This window comes from Polypterus senegalus, chromosome 9, assembly GCF_016835505.1.
Source record: "Polypterus senegalus isolate Bchr_013 chromosome 9, ASM1683550v1, whole genome shotgun sequence".
NCBI lineage: Eukaryota > Metazoa > Chordata > Cladistia > Polypteriformes > Polypteridae > Polypterus > Polypterus senegalus.
The window spans coordinates 26,741,417-26,755,267 of record NC_053162.1 but is presented as its reverse complement, the minus strand read 5'-3'; the positions used below and the strand labels follow the sequence as shown (position 1 = coordinate 26,755,267).

The window sequence follows — 13,851 nt, the reverse complement described above, 5'->3', positions numbered from 1 at the left end:
TCCAATTTTGACCTTATGCCATGTTATAGTGTGAATTCTACACACAGCATTATGCATGAGGCCCCAGGAGATGAAATTGTAAATTGAACAATGCAGGTAACAGGTCAACTGGGAGATCAGAAATTTAAAGAGCCTAACCCAAAACACTAAACAAAACATGAAGTTACAATCATAATTTCAGAAACCAGAAGGATATAAAGAAAAGACAGAGTATCCACAATCTTGGTCAAAGAATTTGAGTGCTGTTGGCTTAAGCAGTGTTGCGCTGACATTGTCATGCACCACAATTTCTGGGAGGTACAACTGTATCCACCGACAACAACATCTTACCACTTGAACCACAACAATGGTGCCACACATATGAAACAGGAGGGCAACACTATTAAACTGTAAATTAATAATATAAGAACTTAATAAAAATGAACCACAGAACAATGTTAAAATTACAACATTAGAATGTTGGACATTTTTTGATTGAACAGGCCATTCAGTTATTAAAACATGATCTCCCTTGTCCGAACCCTCCAGCATGTTAGTAAATCTTGACCTCCCTTGTATGAACACATGTTTCCATTTTTACCTGTGATACACATTAAACTTACTGGCCTATAGCTACTTGGATCTGCATGATTACTCTTTTTAAATAACAGGATAATATTTGCCAATCCTTAGAAATTTCTGCAGTGTGTAGTTACTTCCAAAAATATGCATCAAGGGTTTATATATGAACTCTCTGATCTCCTTAAGCACTCAAGGATAAATGTTATCTGGTCCTGGTGATTTGCTAGGTTTCAGCCTATTTAGTCTAAACAGCATTTCTTCCTCTAGAATTTTCCAATTACTCAGTACCTTCTTTGTAGTCCTTGTTGCCTCCGGTATACAGTAGGTTATCCACTTTCTCATGTGTAAAAACTTAGGAAAAATCTAAGTTTAGAGCATTCCCTGTTTCACTGTCTGTATGTTTTAATTTCCCTTTAATTTTCCCCTCCTCCTTGACTGTTCTTACTACTAAAATACTGAAAAAATCTCTTGGGTGATATTTTGCCTTATCTACAACATCCCTGTCTAACTGCCTTTTTAGCTTACCTAATATCCTTCTTAATGGTTGTCCTCATGCTGTCATATGCCCTGCGGTTCGCAATGGAGATATTTTTCTTTTACTCCATGTACAGTTTTTTTTCAATTATTTATTAACCCACTATGGAGTTTTTTTCTTTTTTCATTTCCAACTATTTGTAGATTTTGGGATGTACCTGTCTTGCATTATATGTAAAACATTTTAAAACCAGTTTCACTGCTTCTTGACTGTCTCTGCACTAAAAGTTTATCCCAGTTTATCCTTTTTTAAGTTTTGTCACGTGTGTTAAATATTTGCCCTACCAAAGTGCCCTACCTGAAAAATTGTCAATATTTACAAAACCTTACAGTTGATAACAATCATAATATTCATTTAGCAGGAAGAAATTGTATGTTGGAAAAGAAAATGTGACTTGTACTGGGACCTCAAAGCATTATCATCTCTGCAACATTCAGGTGAGAAAAAGTAATGTACTGTTACAACAAGGTGCATCAAACACTACACTTCAGTCACTACATATACTGCCTCTCACTCTTGAAAGTAAAATGGCTCTGTTACAGTGTAAATGTGGTGACTTGAAAATAAGAACAGATTTACAGTAAATAGTTTACCAAGTGAATAGTTATTAGTTTATCAGAGTGACTGCTGATACTGGATTTAGAGTTGGTACAATAGTCAGTTACTGTATACACAGGCAGTTATAAAGTATGCTTATTGTAAAGTATGCTTATTACTGAATGCCTAGCTATGAATATGTGAATGCCTAATGTAAAGTGTAGTCAGTATCTGTGTTGTTAATGCAGTTTGACAAACATCCTGATCTATAATTTCCATAGTCACAGAACTTTTCTGTATGCATTTTGAAAAATAAAAATAGCTAACTGAGATAGCAGCCTAGCAATTGAAATTTTAATTAAAGAGTGATCAGAACTAGTGGATGCTGGTACACAAGAAACAACTAAGTAAATAAGGACAGAGCAAAGAATTCAGAAAGCAAGTAATGTGAGTATTAGATAAATGTTTATGGAAGAAAGAAAAAGATTCTAAAAATGACAAGTGGTAGATAGACACAGCACACTTAAAGATCAGGGTAAATTAACAAAGACATTCTCTTATTGAGATAATGAGTATGATATAATTAGAACCAGCATTAAAAGGAACAATCATGACTCTTTTCGGTGTCAAATAACAGCCTAATCACAAGGCAAGCTACTGCTTTGTTAAGTGTTGCATTGTTACCATATGTTGTAGTCATAACAGTTGTCAGACATTTGAGGGTAGTGACAGTCAAATTAGCCAGTAGGGAGTACTACCAGTAAAAAAACTTGGATCAAATAAGACATAAGAATAAGAGAAAATCATTTTAAGAGTAATATTAATCTTTCCTTGAGCACTAGAGGGTGCCAAACTCACATGGCTACTGGGGAAGACAGCCAGTCTGATACTGGGGTGCTTGCCCTTCATAGGCACCATCAGGACCCACAAGTTAATGTCCCTCCCAGACAGTGACCTTAAAAAAATGGAGACGAAGAGATAGTAAAAGAGAAGTTCATGACTAACAGATCAAAAGAAGGCCAAATGGGAGAGGAAGAAGGTGGTCTTTTGGGAGAATGTTAGCAGGGTATTATGGGCAGCAGTGGGTAAGTGAACTATTTTCTAGGAAGGCCCTCAGGCTTAGGTGAGGCTTTTGTGTATTGTTTTCTTTCACCTTGCTATACTTTATTCCTTTGTGTGTTAATAACCCTTTTCTTCATTACAGTACTTTAGAAAACCTGTGTCACTGTCCATTATTGAGGTCTACTCCCGAGTGCTGCTCAAGTTCACATCACAATACCCTTCACAATACTGATAAATATCAATGATCACAAATAACAGAAACACATACAAGTGGAATGGACCAAAACCTGACTAAGATTCCTGGCTTTGAAATATAGCATAATGAAGACTGAAATTAATTAATCAAGATTATTGTTTGTCTAATGAGAAAATATTTTGAAAATTAGGTCAGGTATTAGCCTGTATGGTTACCAGCACGGGTTGCTACTGGATAGACTTGAAACCTTATAAGGGTTTGATAATATGAGAAAAGTAAGCCTAGATAAATGGCAGTTCTTCAACTTGTGACCATTATACATACATTATTTATGGATTCCAGCTGGTCTTTGGCTGTGACAGACTATGCTTGACCCTTTAAATTTTCATTGATATGCAGAAGTGCAGGAGCACCAGAAGCCACAGGGGCTATACAACAAATCTGATCCCTGAAGTACATTTGGGTTGGGGATATACAGCCACCCTTTTCCCACCAATCCAGTAAGCTTACAGTTGGGAAGACAGTTATATAAGGCCAGAGAAGGGATATCTTCAATTACTTCCTTAATTGTTCTAGTAGAGGACAGCAGTCCCAATAATTTATATTCAGTGTGCCAAGAGCTAACAATTGCCAAATGAAGTATACAAGCCAAACTGTTAGGTATTAATAGAAAGAAAATGACTGGGATCTTGCAGTCTTGAATAGATAGGCAAGCTAGCATCAGTCTTGGTAGCGTGGCATTTAAACAGAATTTCAGGGAAGCAGGGGCTACAGAGGCTGTCTGAGGGCTGATCTCTGTATTGCTCTGAAGAATCTATTCTAAATCCAGAAGTGATTTACATGAGAAGGCTGGACGCAAACCCCAGGTGAGGTTTCAATGGTGATTCTCATGGCAGAGGTGATAAAAAAGAATAACTCTGACTTCAAGGAAGAGTGGCAGGATGCTAGAGTACAGAGGAAATTTTGAGAGCTGATAGAATGGGGTCCTTAAAGAGTAAGTGAACTGTATGTTACTTTGGTTAAAAAGGTATCCCCTGTTTGAGTACTACCATGTAGAGCTGAGAGGTGTTTTCATTTTTGTGTGTGATCATCCCTTTGATAGTTTTTCTATAGAAATGTTTAATTACCCTCTTTGATTAATTTACTTATTCAATTGTGTCATAGGTTTGCCCACCTTCAGCAAGGAGTTTCAGAGAAGAGCAGTGCTCATCCTTTAATTCTCAAACCTACAATGGGAGAAATTATCAATGGAAGCCATTATATTCAGGTAATGGAAATTATTACGACCTGCTGGTTTATAATGTAATGTAACATTCTCAAACCCACTTAATCTAATACAGAGTTGCAGGACTCCAGAACCTATGAGGGAACATCCAGTACAAAGCAGGAACCCTAAATGCAAGGCCCTCTTCCGCATACACCCACACTGGGTCAATTTAGAATTGCTGATTAACCTAACACATATCTTTATGAATTGAGAAGAATCAGGGTATTGGGAGAAACATTCAAAGACATAGGAGAATGTGGAAATTCCACACAGTGTCCAGTTGTGAGATTGGAAATAAGGACTTTGGTGGCTGTAGAAATGTCCAGTTCAGCCTGTCTCTAAGTTTATGCATTCATAATGTAATGTAATACTCTCAGATTTCCTTAATCCAATTGGGGTTGAGCCTATCACTGAGGACAAGGTGGAGATCAGCCCTGGACAAGGTATCAATCAGTCCTTTGCTGGGCCCAGTCACACACGTACAAACCTACACTTACACTCAGCCAGATTAGAACTGCCAGTAAACTAACATTTGGGGATGTAGGAGGAAGCACATGAAAATTCCACGTGGACAACAACTGGTCCCTGGATAACAAATCTCGGAGACAACAGAAGTAACCAATCCATCACTGTGCTACTCATTTTACTGCAATGAACAGATGCAATGAACACATTTCCAAAGCTCATTAACCATCTCAAAAATGAACTGGCTTAATTTTATTATTTCTAATTGTATAGCAGTATGAGAGGTGTTTGTGGCCCTAGACCCCCAGAATGTGAAGCTAGAACAGTGACTCTATAAAACTACTATACCATCTATGCCACATATTTATTCATGGCATATTATAACATGCATTGAACATCATTAAATCCACAAGTTTTGCCAATTAAGTGAGTGAAATTTATTTTGAACAGACAGAATACCTGGAGTAACCAAAGACATCACACAAACAATATACACAGAATTCTGCACTAAGCATATATTTATTCTGCTTTTAAAATCATTAAAAAGATTAATTGTTTAAAAAGATAGGATTTTTTTTTAAATCGTTTGATAAATACAGAAGTGCTGTAAATAGTTAAAATGCTATTAGAAATAAAACACTTTGCAATAAAAATTGTTTCTCAGGGGTTTGTCAGGGGAGTTTGGAGTTGGGTGTGAAATACAAGGGCTCATCTAGCAGGAAAGAGGATTGTCTAGAAGTTTAAGAAGGATCAGGAAGGTGATAAGCGAGAGTGTTGGTGTGACTGAGGAAATGGGTAAGAGAAGAGAGAGAGGAAAACCTGTATAAGGAGGCCCAGAGGAACTGTGGGTTTATTGTCTTCTATTGTTTATTTGTTGTTTTGAATGTCAGTCTTGTCTGTATTTACTTAATAAAGCACTTTATTTAAAACTTCTTTTGTATGTTCCGGTTTCAGAATCTAATTTATAGTGAACCAAAATTAATTTCTGTACATAACATGAATAAACATCTAATATGAACCCTATTGAAGTTTCTTCCAACTTCTTTTTATTTTAAAGTGTTGTATATTATATACAGTATGTTAGTAATCTTGCTATTCACTAAAAAAATTAAATGAAGATTATATGATGCAGGACACTTGTGCACTCAATCAACATTATGTCTTAACCAAATTAATAAATAAGCCAGTATATGATGTAAATCATGCTGGCCTTCATTGTTTTCTCAGATGACTACGTGCACATTTCCAGTAAGCCATGTGATCTGCATTGTACTACTTCTGATGGACAAAGACAGCTGATGGTGCCTGCAAGAGATGGGACTTCCTGCAAGTACAATGATCACAGAGGTGTCTGTATCAATGGGAGGTGTGAGGTTAGTGAAAAGGAACCAGATTTATGATTGTGTAGATTATGACACGTTAATGGAAGAGCCAATGATGTTTCAACACACCCAGAACAATGACAAAGAGTCCAGATTTGTGTTTACTAAAAAAAAACACTCACATTTTGGGATCATCAAAAGGAGAACTGAATATAACGAAAGTATGAACAGAAGCATCAAGTAGTGTAACTTCTCCACTTACTTGCTACCATCCATGTATACTTTTTCCAGCTACGTTCAGGTTAGAAAGGTTTGGACCTATTTCTGAAGTTAATTCTAGAGCAAATAACAAGTATTAAACAAATATAACATAAATACATGAAAAATAATAATTCAAAATTAACAAAACATCTGTAAAAAAGAAAAAATCTGACTAAAGCACTACACTCAAATAAAGCGTGTCAAAACTAACTGAATATTTGCCTTAATGTTTCTATTCAAAAGCGGGAAGTCATAACAGGGCAGTAGTAAATGTTGCTACCTCATTGATCCTGTATTCTTTGAATCCTATACCAAGTTTTTATGAGCTTTTTTTGCATAATCCAATTCAAACCTCATATCCAAAAGACACAAGGGTCAGGTATATTGGGTACTGTAAACTGGTTCTGCTGGAGTGAATGTTGATGATCACTTGAGTGGGCCCTGCAAGGGTCTGGTGGTCTGCTCAGAACTGGATCTTACTGCTGAGGTTCTGGTCCCCTGCAGTCCTTAATTGTACTACATGGGTTTGAAGTTATTGTATGAATGCATTTTAAATACATTTAAGAGCAGTTTCATTTGTTTTCTCTTTGACATTCTAAAGTTTAAACAAAAAGAAAATAATAATTTGATGCAGGCAGGTTTCTGATGCTGCTCCATCAGCAGTTATATGTGACCCTGAACTGAAACATTGAGTCAAAAAAAGGATGAGTGGATGGAGGGTTTCATATTGTAATACAAAAAATGTGAGATATCTAAATGTGTGAATCTAACACTTCACGGAAGCATAGAGAAAATAAAATTTCATGGACTAGTTATTGAAAGAGTGCTGACTTTGAAGGATTGTTTTGTAACGTACTGTCATTGTTGCTTTCTCTCTACCACTACTATTTTATACAGCCCAGAGTTCTCTATTCTTGATTTAAGGTTCTTTTCAAGTTCAAGATTATTGTCACTTATAAAGAATATCAGTAAACTTTTCAAGCTCATCCTGGCTCCAGACAATAGTACGTTTTTTTTTTTTTTGGTTGTGTACTGCTGTTTATATGGTATATATATTATTAATATTACTATACAACTAGCATAATTTTAATATAACATAAATATATAATATATAAATTTGTTATTTATATCATTCTGTATCATGATCATTTTTGCACTATAAAAGTACAGTACTTAAGATGTTACTTTCAATGGCACTGTTCGTGATGATTGATTTTGATGTACTGATTAGATCCAGATGACTCGGTTTAAATCCAGCCTGGTGAATGCCGGTGTGGAGTTTGCATGTTCTCTCTGTTTCTTCTTGGGTTTCCTCCTACAATCCACATACTATATGTTTATTTGACTAATTAATAATTCTGTATTGGTCCTCTATACAGGGTGGTCCAGATCTAATTATGCAGATCCAGATCGTCTTGATAACTTTGATTTATGCGGGGACGATTCCAATTTGGCGCGAAGACGATTCTTCCTGTCATCAGTTCACACACTTCTCGATGGTCCAGGATTTTTTTGGGTGATTTTCTATATAATAAACTTAATAAGTTATAGCGTAATGAAAATTGCATAATTAGATCTGGACCACCCTATAATTGAGTGTGGACGTGTGCAGGAATGTACTGGCTCCTTATATCTCTGAATTAGATAAACATTGACTGATGTTATCGGGTTAAAAAATTCACAAGATGAGATATGCAGTACAGTGCAATAGGAAACTTCAAGGAAACAGCATAGAAAAGTATTTTTTAAGAATGCTCCAGTGAGGCATTTAGGCTGTAAGGTCCATCATCTGAAGATTTCAGTTTAGCTGTCAGTTTATTTAACATTTTAACTTTAATTGATTTGAAGTTTATGCTATTTTCTGCTAATTTATTTTTTAATTATTTATTATACTTTAAAGAATGTACTGTTTCATATACAAAAATGAAATAATTTCCGTATTAACTATTCATATGCAGCAGGGACCTCTGATTGTGTTTAGAGGGCAAAGATTTCCTTTGCTACTGGTTCTTTAATTTTGTAGTGCAGTTGGCGGATCTCACATACTTGGGTTTCTGTTTTTACATCAAAGATAAATGGGTACATCAAAGATAAACGGCAGCACAGTCATTTAAATTAAACTAATTAGCTTTAAAGTAGGTCCCCAACATCATACAGCAGGGACTGCATGAAAAGGCTTACATAACTCCCATTAGAAGAATAAAATCAACACTTAACTTTGTCAGTCATGATAACATATGCAAATCCTTTCAGTGTCAAAGAAAAAAAATGCCACTTAAATTTCCAAGGTAAGCAGATTTTACAAATAGTAATACAAAGCCGAGTGCCTTTGTGTATATAATCACTTATTTATGATGTCAGAAGACAGCTTTAAACTAGAATGTAAATGACCATTCTACAATGATGATTTTAAAGTGGTTCCAGAAAAATCAGATTCATTTGTAGTGAATAAGTGACTGACACACCTTCAAAGATATTTGCCTTTTTGTATAGTGGTGCCAGGATAATAATCTCCCGCCTTACTGTCAGCAAAACCAAAAATCCTGGTCATAGACATCAAGAAGAATAAGACCACCTGCATTATAGGATAATGTTTTAGAGAGGACCTGACTCTTTAAATTTTCTGGAGTAATGATTATGGGTGACCTGAAGGAGGAACAAAATAGCATGGCTATTATGAAGAATGCTCACCAACTTATAGAGATGAACAGTAAAGTTTATCCTGACATAGCATTTATTGACCAAGGTGGTGAGACAGAGTAAGGATTCAGGGGAAGAATTTTGTTTCTTGGTGTAGAAAGATTTGTCTGCAACTTAACATCAGCAGATTATTTTTTTTCTAAGGAGTCTGAATTCTTTTAATGTGAGTAGTGACATACTTTACTTGTGGTATAACTCTGATAGCCAGTGTGATTCTCTACACTGTAGTGTGCAGGTCAGTAACATCAGTTCAAGTGAGAACTGATTAAGAAGGTAGGCTTAGTTTTGTTAGGCGGTAGTGAATGAGAGAAAGAGGAAAACAATAATGATTATAATGAACAATACTGCACATCCTCACATCCTCTCTATGATACACTAGCATTGAGGTATTAGCCAACAAATTATTTAACAAGAGTGTCAAGATATGCTACGCCTTTGTAATGCTTCACTGTACTTGTTCTCTTACCTTTGGCTAAGTCAGAGGTTGTTTCTTTTTTTATATAATTCTTTTGTGTGTTGTTGTTTATTAGAGCATTCCTTGAAAAAAAAAATTCTTGTGAGACACATAAAGTACTATCTATCTATCTATCTATCTATCTATCTATCTATCTATCTATCTATCTATCTATCTATCTATCTATCTATCTATCTATCTATCTATCTATCTATCTTCCAGAACACTCACTTCTCAAGATTCAAGGATTTTTATTCTTAGAGCTTAAGGCAGATCAGCAGCCACTTGTAGTGATCTATGCATTAGTGGACATGATGAGCTTCTATTATTTAAACTGACTGATGTTTTAATTAATGTAGGGTGTTAATTTCCTGTTATTGATACTGCACTACTGTCGTCTGTCTGTGGGTGATATGCAAGTAAGAATCTCATTGTACTGTATTCTTAGGTGCTGCCATTTAATTGCACCTTGCCATGCTAATAGTAAATGCCTAACTATTCTTGCATTAACATTATGTTTCTCTTTGGATGACTTATTCTGTTAAAGTCAATGATCTATATGTTATTTATCTATTTTTTCCACTAAAGAGCTGTGCAAATATAGAGGCTGCTGCAGTAGCACTAGGGCAAGGGAGGAACGAAAACAGTCTAGTTCATCATGTGACCCAATCACACACATTCATACAATTTAAAGTTACTGGTTCATCTTGGGAATGTTTTATGACAATACACACCCATTAACAGGTACTGTCAGTATAATATATTTTCTTTCTGGTTTGTTTTCCTAGACATATAAATAGACTCATGTTTTCTTCAATATACCCATTCATGTACCTTTAAACCTTCTTAATCCAGTTTTGAGGAATGCTGGGCTTGCGCCTAATCTGAAAGCATTGTGGCAAGGCAGGAAGTAACAAATGATAAATTTCCAATCTATTATAGTGTGCACTAGAGCATAACCACACTCACTTGGACAGGGCCATTCGACCTGAGATAATTTTTGATATATAGAAGGAAAATCAGAGAACCCAGAGTAAACTCATATGGGCACAGAGAGAACAAGTAATCTAAATCCAGGTGTTGACCGAACTGGAAATAAAGCTCACATTTTGGTAGGTTGGAGGTAACACCTCTAACCACCACATCACAGTATCTCAAAAATGACAATGATTGTGATATATTACTAAAGGAACTATTCAGCTGTAGTTTGTAACTAATTTACACTTCTTTTTAACCTCATTTCCATTCTACTTACTTGAATGTAAAATAATCTTAAAACATTCTAGTTATGCAAAGGTGACTTCAGTTCTAAATTTGTGTTCATTTGTGACCTACTAGTAGCTGTATCCAAGGTGACTTAACATTTATAAAATGTTGTTCTTCATTTTTTGTGCTGTTTTGGGTGCTATAGCCAATTGGATGTGATGGAGTTCTTTTCTCCACGCTCACCCTGGATAAGTGTGGAGTATGCCAGGGTAATGGAAGCAGCTGCATTCGAGTGACTGGCAACTTTAGGAAGGGATCTTCACATCTGGGTGAGCAATTTTTCAGAGATAATTTAGCTTAAATTGCCATGTACATTATTTGCATTTTCTTATTATGTCCTGGAAGCAACATTTTGTACCTATGAACTACAAGGGGGAGTCAAGCTAAAGTTAGATAATGGGATTTATCAGAAAATGAAACGAACCTTAACAAAACTGATGATGTCATTTCTCAATGGAGTCTCCACCCTTCTCAATGCACTTGCGTCACCTGCCTGGAAGTGCCTGGAATCCAGCAGAATTAAAGGTTTTGTCTTGCCCTCACTACCACTTCTGCACCACTTTCTTCACGTTGTCATCTGTCTTGAATCAACGACCACCCAGATGTTTTTTTATCGGTCCAAAAAGGTGGAAATCACACTGTGCCAGATCTGGCGAATAAGGAGGATATGGCAATACCTCAATCTTCAGTTCCTCCAGTCAAGCCTTGGTGTTCTTAGCAGTGTGTGTTATTGTCTTGCAGCAAGAGGACTCCTTGAGACAGCAGTCCCCGCCGCTTACATTGAATAGCAGACTTCACATTGGTCTCCAGCAAGTCACAGTAATTACACTAGTGACTGTAGTACCCCTCGGCATGCATGCACTGTTTGACAACAACTTGGGTGTACGAGTGGTTGTGAGGACAAGAAGTTATTTATCAAGAAAGCACACAACTAACATGCTTAACAGGTTTAGTTAAAGACACATTTTGCTGTTAATATAACATTTTTATTTTTCCAGTTGATAATGAAAGCTGCTGTACTATAAACAAGCATGCTGTCCAAACTAAACTGGTGTCCATTTTTATTATAGGAAAAAATAAATAAATAAATAAAGTCATCTATCTGTCTATTTAAAATAATAAGGCCTGAATTCATTAAAGTAGCTTTTCTCACAGTCTGATTTCACAGGATGACTCCGCCTCTTGCAAAACCAGCCTCAACTTGCTGCTTTATTTAATCTGCATGAAGTTTACTGCATAAAAACAACAAAAAAGAAACATGAACTGCAACTAAATGACCATAAAGCTTAGAAAAGCAGGGACTGAAAAGATTGCTTTTTGTGATCGGCCAATTTACCGTCAACCGATCGAGTCTTTTTTTTTTCGTGAAAAATTGTCCAATTGATTGGAGCATCCCTATGTGAAAGTTGATATGGATGAGTCCACCACAACTCCTAAATCGTTCTCATAAGGGTGTTTGTTGCCCAACCTCCCATACTGACTGTTCAGTAAAACTCCTGTTCTTGCCATGTGTTGCTCAAGCTTATCCTTAATAATTCCTTCAAACAATTTACCTGTGAGGCACATTAAGATTACTGATATAGTTACCTGGATTTGCTCAGTCACACTTTTTATATAATGGGACAATATTTACCATTTTCCCATCCTTCGGGATTTCCTTCATATGCAGTGCCTTCCTAAAAATATGTGTCAAGGGTTTCTATATGCACTCACTAACCTCCTTACAAACTCGAGGGTAACAACACACTTGCTCCAATATCCTAGACAAGAAATATAACAAACAACAACAATAACCCTCATTTCTCCTAAAAACACAGCCAAGAATTACAAAAATGAACAATAAAAACTCCTCACTTAGCTAAAGATTAAAGATCAGTCATCGTGAGGCATTACAAAGGCATATTGCCTTAAATATAAAGAAGTCCCAGCAGTGTTTCATGGCAGATTACTGCTGAATAATTTATGGGCTAAAATGTACAGTTATTTGACTACTTTGTTGAGTAAGTAAGCAGTAAATGCATGGCAAGTTGGTAGTTAGATTTGTTTATACACAGATTATCTACAGCCAAACTACAAAAAGGAATGGTGAACATCATGGTGGTCATGCTATAAAACATGGTCGTGAATCCAAACTTTAAAATTAAAACTATAGGAGATTGACTTCATAGAAGACATCCATCCATTATCCAACCCGCTGGAGCCAATCCCAGCCAACACAGGGTGCAAGGCAGGAAACAAACCCCAGGCAGGGCACACTCTAGGACAACCAATTCACCTAACCTGCATGTCTTTGGACTGTGGGAAGAAACCAGGCATCTGGAGGAACCCAACGCAGACACGGGTAGAACATGCAAACTCCAAGCAGGGGGGACCTGGGAAGCGAACCCAGGTCTCCTAACTGCAAGGCCGCAGCACTACCCACTGCGCCACCGTGCCACCCTTTCATAGGTGACATGATTTGAAAAATATAAATAATTTTCAAAGGATTTTGGGATTTTTTTTTTTGAGTTTAGATTTTAGCCTAGCCTCTATGTATTTTCACACCCACTAAAGTCTCTTGCATACAGATCTCTTTCTTCATGAAACACTGACTTTTGCTTACTCTAAATTCCGGGAAAGTTCAGACAAGGAAGTGTGTCAGCCCACTCATATTTATACAAGGTGATGCTTGTGATGTCACATGTTTAGTGCACAATTGTCATAGAAGCTACATTTAGCATTGAGACCAGATGTGCTTGACCAAATAATGACCAGAACATGGAAGCACAAGCAAGACATTCAAAATAAGAAAATAAATAATTAAAATATATAAAAAATTAATAAATAGATGAAAAATCATTTAGATACTGGCAGATAGTATACAATAGTGATGCCATAATGCAACTGTTAAAAAACATGACTAACAGAAGAATTATAAACATGGAAATAAAAAAGCATTAATAACTGAAGTAAATTTATTAAATTAAGGAGAAAGCAAAAAAAGAAAATGCTAAAAATCACTAATTTTAAATATAAAAATAAAACTAAGAATAAGAAAAGTGAAAATAATGACAATTAAATCAAATATTCCAAAAATAAATGCAAAATTCAAGATTTAAAAATGCAAAGTCTAAAAACTGCATAGTTAAAAAAAAAAACTGGAAATAATACACCATCCATCAAGCCAACATTCACAAACCTATAAAAGCCAAATGATCACTAAACATAGAGTGAAAGGAACACAAA

General features: G+C 35.9%; 1 protein-coding gene across 4 annotated transcripts in view; it reads left to right on the top strand.

Annotated features, from left to right (window-relative positions):
- adamtsl2 (ADAMTS-like 2) overlaps positions 1-13,851 on the top strand; it is a 137,131-nt gene that overhangs the window by 59,853 nt on the left and 63,427 nt on the right. For all 4 annotated transcript variants that reach the window (XM_039762755.1, XM_039762753.1, XM_039762754.1 and 1 more), the window contains 4 exons: positions 1,455-1,533; positions 4,056-4,158; positions 5,851-5,996; positions 10,772-10,895. In XM_039762755.1, the coding sequence (XP_039618689.1) occupies positions 1,455-1,533; positions 4,056-4,158; positions 5,851-5,996; positions 10,772-10,895 (452 nt within the window). The remainder of the gene's footprint in view (positions 1-1,454; positions 1,534-4,055; positions 4,159-5,850; positions 5,997-10,771; positions 10,896-13,851) is intronic.